The sequence below is a fragment of the Lepisma saccharinum genome, chromosome 1, assembly GCF_977018435.1.
Source record: "Lepisma saccharinum chromosome 1, izLepSacc3.1, whole genome shotgun sequence".
Lineage (NCBI taxonomy): Eukaryota > Metazoa > Arthropoda > Insecta > Zygentoma > Lepismatidae > Lepisma > Lepisma saccharinum.
Window position 1 is genome coordinate 33,665,249 of NC_139229.1, and position 15,690 is coordinate 33,680,938.

At 38.8% G+C, this 15,690-nt stretch overlaps 2 protein-coding genes across 2 annotated transcripts in view; one reads left to right on the forward strand and one right to left on the reverse strand.

The window, feature by feature from the left end:
- RpS21 (ribosomal protein S21) overlaps positions 1-15,690 on the reverse strand; it is a 426,171-nt gene that overhangs the window by 153,201 nt on the left and 257,280 nt on the right. The window lies entirely within an intron of this gene.
- LOC145994385 (uncharacterized) overlaps positions 1-15,690 on the forward strand; it is a 150,088-nt gene that overhangs the window by 122,784 nt on the left and 11,614 nt on the right. The window contains exons 5-7 of the mRNA XM_083130504.1: positions 9,209-9,307; positions 10,025-10,222; positions 13,746-13,841. Of these exons, the coding sequence (XP_082986630.1) occupies positions 9,209-9,307; positions 10,025-10,222; positions 13,746-13,841 (393 nt within the window). The remainder of the gene's footprint in view (positions 1-9,208; positions 9,308-10,024; positions 10,223-13,745; positions 13,842-15,690) is intronic.

A 15,690-nucleotide genomic window follows, 5' to 3' on the forward strand; every position in this document is an offset into this window, starting at 1 on the left:
AGAGAGATGTTGACGCCCCGACGACGCCTACAACGACCGCTCAGATGCGACGTCCGAACCGCGCCATACCACGGAGATCCACCGATCCCGAGAGGAAGAGGAGCCGGGGAACTAGGTGTTTGAACCCTTTTTGCATCTTCATCGTCACGACCAAGGAAACCTTTCGCGTGGATACTATGTGTTTTCAATCGCCCATAAAGACGCCTGGATGCACCCCGGAAGCTGAGAGATGGTAAAGTATTCATCTGTGTGAACCTTAACACGTGACGGCCCGATTGATTTAGAGAACGCCCTTGAAATTCGTCGACATTTTGAAAACGCCCACTCAACTCGAAATTTTATACCGAACTCCCGTCGCGCTTGTCATGTGTAATCTATTCGTCTCAGGTCAATTTTTCGTATTCCTTGTGATATTTTTTTATGATCTTAAATTCATTGTTGTTTGTGCTCCTTTGTATTTGTTTAAAGTGCGTACTATTAGAGTAAAGCGCCGCCCGCTTAATTGCATATTCTACTTGAGGTTTGTTCATTTTTATGTGTCAGCGCTGTGTCGCTGCTAGCTATGTCCGGTCGCATATGTGATTATTTGTTAAAGTATTTGCCTGGTAATGTGAGTTGCTCGTCGCGGCGAAGTGTTTAAGTCCCGCCTGCTAGAGAGTATATGTTTGCGCCACTCAACGGAGGTTATTTGTTATGTTTGGAACCACGTGAGGTCTTGTAAAAGGAAAACGTCCGCCCACGTGAATGTAATTGCCGTTGAGACGCCTTTGTTTATACTGGTCAAGTAATGTATTGTCACCGCGCCGACTAGTTTCTTTTTTAAAAAACAAAAGGTGAACTTAAGTAAGGGCTGGCTAGGATTTAAGTAGCACTGGAGCAAAATCACAGATGACCTGATTAGACAAAAAGTAAGATAAAATTAATTGAGAATGCAATAATTAGGGCTTGTCGTCATAAAACCTGTACATGTCATGTATAATTTCTTGTGTCGATGACCCCATGAGGATTGAATCTGAGAGAGAATGTGAGAGTGCAAGTGTGGGGACCTGTAATGATTCCATTTTTGTTGGTTACAAATAGAATATACTTTTTATTTTCATGTTAATTTTGGGCTATATCATTTTCGTATGCATGTCGCTACCCGTGATTTTCAGGTATGCAGCTAGCCGCTTCCCGGCCACAGGTAAAGAGGTGGTAATTTGAAAGTACATATGTCTTTGTTTTTATTCGATATGGCTTATTACTATGCACTGTTGGTCACCGGTTCCTACACACGAACTTAACCTGGACCGTAACGCTATTTCGCTTGTCCGAGGGAGATTTTGCCGCCTCTATCTAGGTAGTGGTAGCATTTGTTTTCCCGGGCAAGGGAGGGTGTTTCATTCATTCATACACCATGTTGTTGAAAACCCTTTTCAATGTTATCTTTGAGATATTCCCAACAGAGCTACGAATATTGTCTTTCAATTCCGGAATACTGTGCGGATGAGTAACATAGACGGAGTCCTTAAGATAACCCCACTGAGATGATGATGATGATCCAGCAGTCTCCTTGACATATTGCTTCTTTACATTTAGTTCTCTCACCATTGTCACATACCGTCCAACCTCGCACCCGAAATACTTTATAGGTGGGTTTCATGTGACGTCAGGATTTGCACCGCCGCCATGTTTGTGGCCAAGTTGTTTGTCGTCTGCAAGAAAATATCCACCACGTAGGAGAATGGGATACATTCTCTTTTCACGTAGCGTTCGTTACACCTGCGCCAACTGTACGTTTGTTGTTAGTACTGTGTAAAATTTCGGTAAAACATTGCATAGAATTAATGACAATGTTGTGCCATCTGGAAATGGCGGTAATTTTTCGTGTTCAAGCTCTTTTGCGCAGTCGACACAAAAAGATATGGAGAAAAGGCGAAGTTTTGCGGTGTAGATCCATATGAACTGGACGATAACGAAATGAAAAGGGGGCTAAACCTTTGGCCAAGTCTAGTTCACGTGTGTTTAATTATGTGACCCAGCTAGCTGGAATCAATTCGTTTCCGTATTTATTAGTGGTTCGGATTTGGCTTGAAATATTTACATCCAGTACAGATTTACTAATATTTTCAAGGTTCCGCCATTATCGTCTCTGTTTCCCTTTAAGGTTTGTTCAAGCGCTGTAACTTAAAATGTTGAGTTGCTCAAAAACAGTAATTTCACTCCTTGCTTTAACATTTTGGGATATTCCGGCCTCCGTGGCGGAGTGGTTAACACAGCGCGCTACAATGCCAGGGGTCCCGGGTTCGAATCCTAGCCTGAGCATGGCTGTTCTTATAAGTTTTGCTCTTATCAGTTTCAACATATCATCACTCAGCCTCGTCTTCACGATTAGCCAAAACTGGCAGAAAAGCGAAGTAAAATAAACCAAACCAATCAATCAATTTGGGATACTTTTAATAGCAGTGTTTTTTTCCTGACAGAACGCAAAGCCTACTACCGGCACATTTTCTCATGGATCGAATAACAATTAATAACAATTTGCTTTAACGAACGAAATATAATAAATAATCAAGTACAAACTTACAATTATCAAGATGAATTAAACTTTGAATATTATCATTTTTATCATCAAACTTATCGGAAGTATCAGCACCTATCTTCCAAAAGAACAAAGAAACGCTATTGCAAGTATGATTAAACACACCAGTTCGATCCATTTGTACTAAAAGTCATAGGGAAATGTGGCATATAGACTTACTTCAGAGGAAATGTTCACTGCACACACTGTAATATTTGCTTTGTTCATTAATGTTGGCAAGATTTACTTTCGCCAACCAGACGACGCGGTATCTTCTGATGAACAATAATTATCGATTTCCGTGCCGTGAAGCGCACCTTCTGTTCTTTCTCGGAAAATTCGAGGATGAACGTGAGTTTCTGTTAAACAACTGAATACGGCACAGTACCATCATCGTAAACAAGGTTGAAATCTCCCGCCCGCCCGCTTGAATTCCGTATGTTTACGAGAACCAGCCGCAATCATGGCTGCTTGATCCCACAATGCAACAGTTTGTGACGTAGGTGAAACACACCTACAGGGGTACAATTTCAAACACTATCGCAACGCCGTGTGTGCACTGCCAATGGAGAGCCCGGACTGACTTGAAAGGCGTCGCACTGATTTTTTTTGACTAACAATTCTTCTGTTAACAACCTTGATCGACCGCTTCTCGGTGCGCCGCGTTTGGTAGAACCTGTCCCTCTTCCCGCGCTTCCTGGTCGCTCCCTTTTCTAGCAGAAACCACGCGGTGTTGCCGCTGCAGACCGCGTGAACTCCGTGCTGGGAAAAACGAAGCCAGGCAGCGAGTAATATACACGGAAATGTACAAATGTACACGGTTGTGAATAAAATACGCGAAAATACACAAATATACACGGCTGCGAATTAAATACGCGGAAATGCACGGCTGCGAATAACATACGAGGAAATGCACAAATATACACAACATGCAAATAAGAATAATTAGAACGAAGAATGGAAAAAGAAACAAAATTAATGAATTTTCTTACCGTAATTTAGCAGAGAGGTTGCACTCCGAGATCTTCGTTCTTCATCATCTTCATCGTTGCTATCGTCATCGTCTTCGTCCGTGTTTAGATCGATAACAAATCTATCAATAATATCATCCATTAGTTGGTCTCTATTGAAATAAAATTCTTCTGTTTCCTGAACATGTGTGCAAGCTTTGCTCCAATTCTCCATCCTGGATATTTTAAAACGCAAGAATACACAAATCAGCACACCACACTAATCAGCACCACGCTTACAAAACAAGCTTCTTCAAGACACAAACAAAAGACACGTGGGAGTTAGACCGCAAGGTGGCAACATCGTTTGCGTAAGCGCCTCTCTTCTGCATTCCATTCGCTCCTCGCTGCCCAGCAGACGAATTTTTCCTCGTTTCTCATTGGCACCGAAACTGTCGAGCGCTCCCTAGCGCGGGAAAGGGGACAGGTTCTACCAAACGCGGTATACACTTCCCCTTGACACTTCCCTTCACCTGGAACTTGTCGTGCAGCCGCTTGATGGAGGTTTTGTTTGGAGCATCTGTTCCGTACTTCTCTGCGTAGGCCCTCTGGGTCAAATCATAACTGCTGGTGCGGATTTACTCTGTCATAATGAAAATACGCTGTTGCAACATCATGGCGGCTCAGTTATTCAGCGGCTATAACGAAACAAGAACAATTCATGAGATTTCCCATAAGGTTGCGTCACTTTTTGAACACGCTGTACATTTGGCACAATAAGATGATTAGTGTGCTATTTCCTTCCAACGAGTCCCACGTTCATTCTCGGTGGAGGCATATTTCAATGCTGCGAATACCACTGCCGATTAGACTATGTGCACAAAACAGACTTATCATTGTTTTGAATGAGTGAATAATATCCAAAATAATATATTCCGTGCATGCATAGGCGCCGACTCCATGGGGCTTAGGGGGGCTCGAGCCCCCCCAATGTTAATGATGTGTGGGCAGGGCCCCCCAAATAATTTTGCTTAAGAGGATCTAATGTATTATTTTTCTTATCTTGTAAAGTTTACTCCGAATTGTACCACATGAACTTAACTTTAAATACACATTTGAAATGTTCTAGACCATCAACTTTGGGGGGGGGGGGGTTGAGACAGCTAAACCATCAACTTTGGGGGGGGGGGCTATGACCGGAGACAGCAAAACACATGACTTATTACTATATACTAAGTATATAATTATTATTTACTATTTTACATATATTAATCAGAGACATAATGAATTTAGCCAACGACTTGTTAAAGACTGTGTGGGAATCCCCTAAAAGAATGCAAATATTTAGGAAAATTATTGATGTGAATGAGAAGGCTGGCCATACTGGACTGCGTCCACTTTGCCCTCGTCGGTGGACGTTGAGAGCCTCCAGCATGCAACAGATCTTAAGGAACTATGAAAACCTTCTCAAATTTCTTGAGAAATTTTCTGAAGAAGATTCTACTGACGCAGCATTAAAATGTGCTGGATACCTGGAGACAATGCTTCACTTCAAGACGTTTCTTTCTCTCCCTGTACTGCCATGCGATGGGTCCAATAGAAGAGATAAACTGTAAGATTCAGTCTCCACGCATTGGTTCTACAGAAGTGGAATCAAAACTAAAATACTTGACTGACATCTTTCAAGAAAAGCGAATGAGCAGTTCTGGCTGAAATGCACAGAGGGCAAATCAAGCCTCGTTGATGAGCCAGAATTGCCCCGGCAACGTCACGTCCCTAAGAGACTTGAAAATCCTGATGCTGCCAAGCATCACAAGTTCTACACTCCAAAATAGTATTATAAATCAATATACACTGACGTGTGTGACACAGCAAAATCATGTGTTAAACAAGGACATGAATGTACAGGACTACGTAGAGAAAGAATGCATCTCAGCTGTGAACAGTTGCACAACAAACTTTGAGCAAATGCGAGCGATAATTCTTTCGCCAAGATTTGGATGCCGATAGGCTCTCCTTACACATGCCCGTGCTTCGTGATATCGCCATACAGAAGAAAGTGGTTCTAACTACCATGCGTGACATAAGGAAGTTTCTTTTGGAAGACACCACCCTCCAGAAGCCAAATTCATGATGGTCCTCCGCACTGTGCCAATGACGACAGCCACAGCCGAAAGGTCATTCAGTGCTATTCGCCGACTGAAGACATATTTGAGATCTACAATGAGGCAGAAGAGACTAAGCAGCTTAGCGGTACTCAAACATACATCAAACTGTGCTTGATAATTTGGACCTGAGACCGCTCGTTGATAAGTTCATAAAAAATAACCCACTGCGTAGAGCAACTTTTGCTTTAATTTTAAATCATGTTCATATGTTTTGTTGTGTATGTCACTTTATATCTTAGTGTACATGCTATTTTTTTTATTATTGCAAAATTAAATTTAAAAACTAAAATATTGTAGCAAGAAGAAACAAGTAAAACTATTTTCCTGCGATTTGTGTTAGCATTTATGTAAATAATTAAATAAAGCTGTTAAATATTCGTTATTTGCAACCCATCACATGTCTGTTGCGGAACCCGAGACCTCTGGATCAAAGCGAGTTGAGTCGACCACCCAACACGCTCGGCTACCGAAGCCAGCATAAAACTGTTAGGTTGGTCTCTTAATGTAAATACATACTTTTCAATAAAAATGTTAATTGTTATCTAAAAAACAAATGAGCAGACACAAAAGACGTAAAGAAACTTCGAAACATTTTCTAAACGTTTTTCCTGTTAAATTTCATTTGCATGAGGAATATAATAGCTACTTAAACATTTGCTATATGAGGACGTAATTTTTATTTTTAAAAAAAGGGAGTGAGGAGTCATTCATTCATTTATTTCAGTGATCAGAGGCCCCCCCCCCAATAATTTTGACAAGTCGGCGCCCCTGCGTGCATGTAAGGGTACTTCCATATATGCACACATTTTCATTACCTCGTTTTTAAGATCACGATATAGTTATGTCGGGAACTAAACAGTATTTTATAGAGGAACTCTTAAAATTGCATTCAAAGTGCTTTTCTTTCCCTTTGCCGGCAAATTTAAGTGAAGAAAGAGTTGCACATTAGAGTATGGAAGATAAAATTGCTGGGGGCTGCGAATAAACGTGTTCAGAGTTGAAACGAGATATCACTGCTATTTGGCAACTCTGTGGGAACGTCATTCTGGTGCCGTCGAGATCATAAACAGCTGTAAAACTGGTATTTTCAGCCGGAATTCTATCTTGTTTGTACGTCGTGGGTTTCCAAGTTTGCGATAATAAAAGTTTATTTCGTAGATAGCCTTCACAGTAAAACGTAAAGGATATGAAAAACATGGCCCGTGAATTAGTTTTGGTCGTATAAAGCAATTGCAGCAGAGAAAAGCTACTGTACCCTGACGAACTGCACAAATCCCGTACACACATAATATACTCTCTCAGTTTGTGTGTGTGTGTGTGTGTGTGGGTGGGGGGGGAGAGAGAGAGAGAGAGAAAAGAGACGAACAGTTAAAAAAAACCTGCCCATTCATCTTCCAACCCAACGAGCACGCCAATTTATCAAATAAACTTTTAGTTTCAGGTTTTCTTTCAGAATAGCTTATTTACTTCTATTCGTGGGTAGTCAAAGGGAGTAGAGTGGAAATTCCTAGTCAAGATGGGCTTCTCCAGAAAATTTTGATTAATTTGGTTTATTTTTCGTCTATTTTCTGACACTTTTGGTTAATCGCAAAGAAGAGTGATGATATGATATTGATGAAGGGACACTCAGAAAGAACACCACAGCCCAGACCGGGATTCGAACCTCACTGGGACCCTTGGCGCGGTAGCGCGCTGTGCTAACCAGTTCGTCACGGAGGTCGGCTTCAGAAAAATTTGTAGGGGGCCAATAGATAAGTCTATTGATATAAAATTGAGTAATATAAATAAATTAAGAATTATTATTTTTATCTAAAACTAAGATCCTTATTGATAATTTATATTATTATTTTCTGTACTGGGTCCACCAGATCTGGCACAACCTTTTTTCTTTATTTTATTTTATTTACGGTTTACACTGTTAATATATGAACGGGATGTTATCTAAAATGCATAGTTATTCTGTTGTTTTAATTTTTAGACATCTTGTTAAAAAAAATCTTTGAAGGTTAGGGGCACATTTTTATTCAGGAAGTTTACATTACGCGACCTCTTGCACAAAAGTATCATTTTTGGAATTTAAAAAATTCTTATAGAACCATTTATTTTTTAGATTTTAGCTTTCTGAGTAGACTATTTTTCCCCTTTGGGTAATCTTCTGAAATACTCATTAATTGATTTTTTTTCTGTTTACGAATTTCAATAAAAATATTTTTTTTATTTAAAAGAAATTTATACAGGAGGATGATTACTCAACATGTCCTAACTGGGGGACACCTGGAAGGGTCCTCAGCGTTCCTACTCACTTCGAACACTGGAGTAGAGAATAAAATAATAGAACATACAAATACAGAATAGCTAGGGCAGATAAAGGGATACAGAAGGGAGAGAGGATGATATAGAAGATAGTGAGATGTGATTTAAGACAAAATTAGAGATAAATTGGAAACCGTGTAAGCTAGAGAAGTTACGGGGTTACACAAGCAGAGAAATAATAGGAACAAGAGAGACATTGCTAGAAAGTGAGAGATAAAAAGAAATGTAGAAATGATTCTTTCACTCTCTTCCATGAAACGTTTGTATTTTATATTTGGGGCAGAACGAGTAAGTTGGAAAATTGGGAAATAAAGTGTAGAGTCAAACATGATTTTATTATTCTATAATGAAGTACTTTAGGATATCTGATGTCTATGCAAACAAAATATTATTTTTATTATTATTACATGTTGAAGTCTAAATAGTGTCGGCGACTCCGTTGTTTCTATTAGTCCTAATTGCATGAAACCATGGACGTCCGCAGAATTTTTTCCAGGGAAGGGCAAACAAGGCATTTTTCCAGGACGACAAACTAGGCATATTTCCCCTATAATGGTGTTTCCCCTTCAAAAATCACTTCGCCAGTTTAAAGTTATCATATACAAATGCCCTTACAATAAATAACAAATTACTGTGAATGAACTGAAATTAGATGTGTGTAAAAGTGAATTAATTTTCCCACTTTGTCTGCCTTCTGGATGTCCATGTATGAAACTCAAATGATAGCTGTGTGTGAGAGGTTTGCAGAACTACACTGACTGGAACTCCGATATAGTTACATATCCAGAAATAAATGTATTGGAAATGTATCGGGTAATGGGTGAAAAGATTTATGTTCATAATCTGTGCTCGAAGTGGGAGGAAGACAAGGGGATGCTGTTCCCCAAGTTAGGAAAATTTTCATGATGTATTCTCCCAGCTGCAAGAATTTGCATAGGCATCCCCCACCTATTGCATTGTCTCCATGTTTATCCATATAAGCATCCTCCCTAACTTGAACAAGCATCCTCCAGCTAGGAATTTCCACTTCCAGCACTGGTTCATTCGTAATTAATGTTATAGTACTATGATACTCTTACTTAGAATCTGGATGATATTTACAATCCAACTTGTTTTTACCTCAAATTCACATTTTAAAATTATTTCACAAGATAATTATTTCTAAGCGCCTAAAAAAAATATTATGTAAAGTACAGTTTGATAACTTTTGTTTTTAGGATGGTGGAACTCCGTTATTCGTGGCCTGCCAATGTGGGCATATGGATGTTGTGAAGGAGTTGGTGAAAAGAGGTGCCAAAGTAAATATGCACATGAAGGTATGTCAGGCAGTCTTCTTTCAATGTAAAGCTACTTTACATAAGACAGTGTTTATTTGCTCAAGTTAGTTATGTTATCACATTATAGATGCATGAATGGACTCCCTTCCTGAGTCATAGAACCGAAAATAAATTGTCACTTAATCATAGATTGAATAATATTTTTTCTTGCCACCTTAAGATCTGAAATTGGCACTTTATTGTAATTTTTTAAGAGTTAGTTAGATTTCTACTCTTCTAAAAATTATTAGTGTATATGAAAAATGTCAGGTTCATAAGGAAGAATGATCATGCCATTAACCTGAAGTTGCAAGAAAAAGGTTAAGTAATAATCAAATACAGAAAAATTAAATAACTGCAAATTAATTGAGCAGTTTATCTTCATTCCCACCAGTGAATTAGAGTTGTATTTCAAATTCTTTTGAATTTCTTTTTAGTTATATTTCAGTACAGCATCTTACCATAGTCACATTTTTATCTATGTCACGTGTTAGGTACACTCATGCTATGGCTCTTACATGTTATTTATTAGTTAAATTAGTGGTTTGCCCACCCACTACAATAGTCTCCCCCCCCCCAAATATCTTTCCCTCCTATAGAAATTTCTGTACACTCCTCAGTTTGAATGTGGAAAAATTATTGATTTATCATCTTTCTGTAAACATAAAACATGTTTAAATATTTAATTAACAATAAGATTTTATATTTATTTTTCAGGATCGTGCCACGCCATTGTTCATAGCTGCACAGAATGGTCATATGAAAATCCTTTTGTACCTGTTAGCTCAGGGAGCTGAAGCTGACCCTAGACGGACTGATGGAGCAACACCTTTGTGGATAGCTGCACAAATGGGCCATGACCACATCGTACGACAACTCCTTAAAGTTGGTGCCAATGTAGATGCTGCCAGACATGTATGTTGAAAAACAGAAATATAAATATTTTGTAAACAAACGAGCAGTCCCGTAGCTTTTTTTTTTTTGGCACCCTGAGCAGGATTGTGGTTTGACCCCCCACCCCTCCCCACAGCACTACCTAGTGTCGATATTTTGATATAATGCCATGGTTTGTGATAATTACATCATACAAATTTTGAAATCAGGAGACAAAAAAAAAAGTCATTAAGAATAATATAGGTTATATTTAAAGATTCGTAGTTTTCATTTCTGATTTTTTAAAAAGGTTTACCATATTTAAAAAAAATCAGTTATGTATTAGTGTCAGAAGAATTCAATTAAAAACTTACTATTACTACTACTTTGCAAAACAGAAAATTTCAGCAGTGTGTTACCAGAATGTAAGCCTACAAGTAAAAGAAGGGCAAATGTTCACAATAATAATTGTACTGAGTTGAATGGTGACATCTATTTTCAGTATTTTCTAGGGGTCACTTCATGAGTTGAAAATCTTCAATGGGAACAAGGGTTGTTGAGTAGCACCTTGTATATTTCCTTCTCACTCTAAGTGTAAATTTCTCCATTGCATATTATGACTTCGTTGTCTTTTTTTTTTTTTTTTTAAAAAAAAAAGAGAGACCCTCTGTGCATGTTGCCCCAGGCTTCAGCCCCCATAGCCTACCCCTCGATATGAGCCTGCAAACGAGTGCTGTAGTTTAGCCATTGGCTCTCCATTGTCTGACTCACCTCATTTTGCTGTGTCACTCTGGCGATGGCAATCCTCACTGGACCATCGCAGTGACCACTGCATCTCGTGAATGAAACTTGCTCGGATGAACACCTAGGGTATTTATGTATATTATGTAATGGATAAGATTGTGAATGTGTAGGTCCCTACCAGCCCAGATGTCTTAACATGATTGATTGATTTGGTTCATTTTATTTCACTTTCTGCCACTTTTGGGATATGATCAAATTGATGAAGGGACACTCACAAATAACACCCATGTCCAGGCCAAGGTTTGAATCTGGGGTGATATGCCTTCGCAGCATGTATCCAGAAGAGGAAATAAACAAACTGCTTTGAGAAAGATTGAAATAATACTTTTTATAGTGGGACCTTCGTGCATCTTCCCCTCCATCTGTTCAGCTTGGGCCATGGAGAAACCTGCTCCACTCTACCCCTACTCCCCATGCATGAGTTTGATGCACAAGACATGTGGTTCAGCACAGGTTCTTTGCTTGTGGTTCCACTATACAGATATATGTCTAACAAATATATCAATATACCTAGATACATTACCATAACAATATATCAATCTGTCTATAAGCCAATTATTTAGTGCATGTTCAGAATTATTATGAATTGAGAAATTTGTATTTATATTACAAATTCCATCTAGTTATCAGTGGTATTGTATTTTAAATATTTTAGAGAAGAAGTAAAAGAAAGTTAGAAAACTTGCATTTCCGTGCAAAATAAGTCAAGCAACAGCATGAAACAGCTAGAAATGTGCAAGAGATTTGCTAGTTTTTAGCACATTGGAATGAGAGCCCAGTACTACTCCCAGCGCTGAACCCTCCCGTCAAGTTTCCTATTGAGTGCAATTATGTTACACGTCCCAAGTCCCCACAGAATTGTGCGAATCCCTTGTATATGTTCGGTAGCATTCATCTGTTCTCGGTAGGCACCCTATTACAAGAAAGATGAGAGACTTTCCCCCACCCTTGAATGTCTGAGGCCTTTCTTTCAGCCCCTATGTTTACAACCACAACAGGGTTTCTCTGATGTCATCAAAATAAAACTTCTTACGAGTTTTCCAGCATTTCGTTCTTGTTTTTAAGAGGAAAAATACATATTGAGTAATGAGTGATATGAAATCTGTTTTTCATTATCAAAACCAACATAGAAGCTTGTCTTAATGTGACTTGGGATTTTGAAGTATCGAGTAAGCCAGCCCCATGTGAAAGTCTCGATGTTCTTGTTTCTCTTTCTCGCAACAATTGGCTCTTGCCTTTAAAGGCGACAATTCAGTGTTTGCAATTTAGTTTCAAACACGGAGAGAAATAAAAAATAGGAATTCTTGCTTTTTCGTATTGCTCCATTTAAGTAGTGCTGTCTCGAAAGTATTTTCTTCCAAGTTTATAATTTTTAGTATTATTAGCAGTATTATTAAAGTTATTAACGCTATATGAACTGACTGACAATTCACAAAAGCAATGTCAACAAGAAAGTAATGATGTGCTACATGATGTGCTCAGGCCCGTAGCCAGGCAGGTGCCAGGGGGGGCTTAATGATCCTGACACACATAATCTACCTTCATTTAATACTATTAAACTTTAGAAAAATGAACTTGGTTTATAAGCCCCCCCCCTGATAACCTGTGAGCTCCCCTGGAATACAATTCTGGCTAGGGGCCTGGATGTGCTGTAGCCTTTATGTTTACTTTGTAATTTGTACATGTCAAAATTTTGATTTAATTACAGGAAGAATACAAATTAATCATAATTCTCATCATTTGGATAGTGTAATTTATCTTTTGTAGTCGTAAAGCTTATGGTACTACAGTCAGCTATTACATTCAATAGTTAATTACCTTGGCGTTTACAGTGGAGAAATATTGTGCCCCCCTCCCCTCCCCCCCCCCCCCCCTTGGTTGAAAGATCAACCCTGAGGTTGGCAAGTCTTTCAATGACTACATAAAAATGTCATGCTTCGTCACTGATATTCCTGAATGTTTTGTGTTACACCAAAGTACTGTACACCTCTCTCATGCATTTTATCTGCATAATTTCATCCAGTTCCACTATGATTCATTCTTTTGCTTCAGTTTTCTCTATGATTCAACTGGATTCCCACTACTTTATGTATACCATGAACCTAAATCTTGGAATAACCTAAGTATACCCCTCCCGCCTGTGGGTTGCATTGTGCAACATAGGGGCTGTGTAGATAAAGCTCAACATATTCTTGTTCGTGACCATATTGGAGGTGCACTAATATCAGTTGACATGATTTTCAGAATTGTGCAGGTGAAAGGAAATGAATCTTTCTTCATTTTTCAGCTTACACAAGTGCAAATGCATATATTTCTTTTCTTGCATTTGATATTTTTTAAGTGTTATGATACCAATTAAAGTAAATTCACAAACATTGTGTCACTACCAAGATACACACACAACCTTACATGGCTAGTCACTCTACTTGTAGAATATAATCAGATGTGTTCTTGCAAGGTATTAAGTGGTTTTTTCCACCTTGCTGCATTTAAAAGTATGTTTATTGTATTTTTTTAATGCATACTTTTAAGAACATTGATTTCCAGCTAATTTCAGTTGGAAAACCATACAAATGTTAGTAATTCACTTATTTGTTTACAAATGTATTGATAGCTATCCGTATGATGCTTGAAAAGATTTTTAGTTATTTTTCAATATAATGTTTCTGGCATTAATTTGTTGGCACTTGCAATACTAAATGAGAAAATATTACTGTTCTTGGTTTGTTGATCGAATTTTCATTCTTTCCATTTATTCTAGGATGGTGCTACAGCCTTGTTCAAAGCTGCTCATAAAGGACATGTTGAGGTAATCGAGGAGCTTCTGAAAAGGAAACCATCTTTGGGGATTCTTCCAGTAAGTTATCATCATAATGTTATCATCATAATGAGCGTTTCAATTGTAACACCTTAATTTTCTTCTATTTTTATTTCCGCACTATTTCATTTAAAGACAGCGGCGGCTCGTGACTTTTCAAAGATGCGTGCTACAACTGATGCTGTTTTTCATGTACTTATAATGGCCCCTACCCCCACCCCCCACCCCTGTTAAATGTTAAATGTTAAATGTTGAGGCTCTTAACATGAGAAGTTTAATTTCACTTTAGGGCTTCATCGGTTATCGGTTCTGTGGCCACGAATGTTAAGTGGTCGACTTTCGATCTCGCCATCGAAGTTCCGGGTTGGAGTCTCGGCCCGGGTATGGGTATTCTTTGTGAATGCCCCTTCATTAATTTCATTATTACAAAGTATTACAAAGAATACCCATACCCGGGCCGAGACTCCAACCCGGAACTTCGATGGCGAGATCGAGTGCCTTTAAATACAGTGTTGTTGTCAAGATGTTCTAAACTGCTGACAAAATTAATGAGCCCTATAAATACCCCAGGGTTTGCGGAGAAATCTGTTTCATCGTGGCCATGCAGGGCCAATTCAAATGCTCCACAGAACTTGATGCAGTCTATGATTTTTGACAAGACGTAGCGATTTTTTTCAACTTGTTCATTATGCTTTTGAAGCGATTCTAAATAAGCGCTGCTTAACTGTGTTGCTATGTCGACAGTTCCGAGAGAGAGAAAATTTAACTCATTATTCATGTGCTTTTCGCTTTCATTATGCTTTCTCATATATTCACTTAAATGTCCTAGATCTTTACCCCTCCTTTAGACCACGAATCATTACTGCCAAAAAGTATGCAAGGAAAACAGAATTCGAATTTCACACCCACAAAGCCATGGTTCACTATCCTACAGTTTTCTATTAAATCGCCTCTTATACATAGCGTTCTTACCTCTGCATTTTTCGATAGATCCAAATCTGGCAACGGCCGTCCTAGCGCTTTTATTTCCTACTTTTCTTCAAGTGTTAGGTCGCTGCAACAAGGAATCCACCAAATTCATGGTACACTAACACACACACTCACTTTCACTTCTAACAATAACAAAAAGCTAATCCTTCACAACAATGACCACCACTTCATGCACCACGCGATTTTAACACAATGAAGAATGAACCGCGCGGCGGAAAAATTTTCGGGTCTGGAAGCCGGGGAAAAATGACGGTACTCTGTAAGTTTATTTCTTGACGATTGAAACTATTCTATGATTGAAGTGCTACATAAACGCAAGGAAATAATTTCTAGCATTTAAAAACAGGTAATTTGGATAAAATATATAAAATTAAAATTTCCTAAACATAAATTACATAGCAGAATCCACTTTCGGAAGCAAAAAAGTCACGGACTATAGTTTCAGAGTTGCAATCTTTACAACTTACCACCAAAATAGATAAAAGGCTAAGGGGTAGTGTCAATTCGCGTTCCAACTTTTTGCAGGTGCTGCTAATGTATATGACATGTTACAAACATTGCATAAGTCTACACTGATAACGTACAGAACGTTTGAAAGTGATATTAATAAACGTTGTTCTGACAGAGGCAATAGGTTGTCGTAGACTTTCTTCTTATCCTGAGATGGCACACTTACCGTGCTGTGTCTTCCTGTAGCACGCTAGCAGACGATTTTACTTGAGCCGAGACCTTATCCCCCGTACGAATCAAGGAGTGGGGTGTACAGTATTCATACGCAGAGTGACGAAAAAGGGGCGAAGACGTGCTGTTGAGATTCTAGTACGGTACGGTATTCTTTATAGTCCCAACAGCGTGAGGGAAATGTGTGGCGCCGCTGTTAAATGTTGAGGCTCTTAAC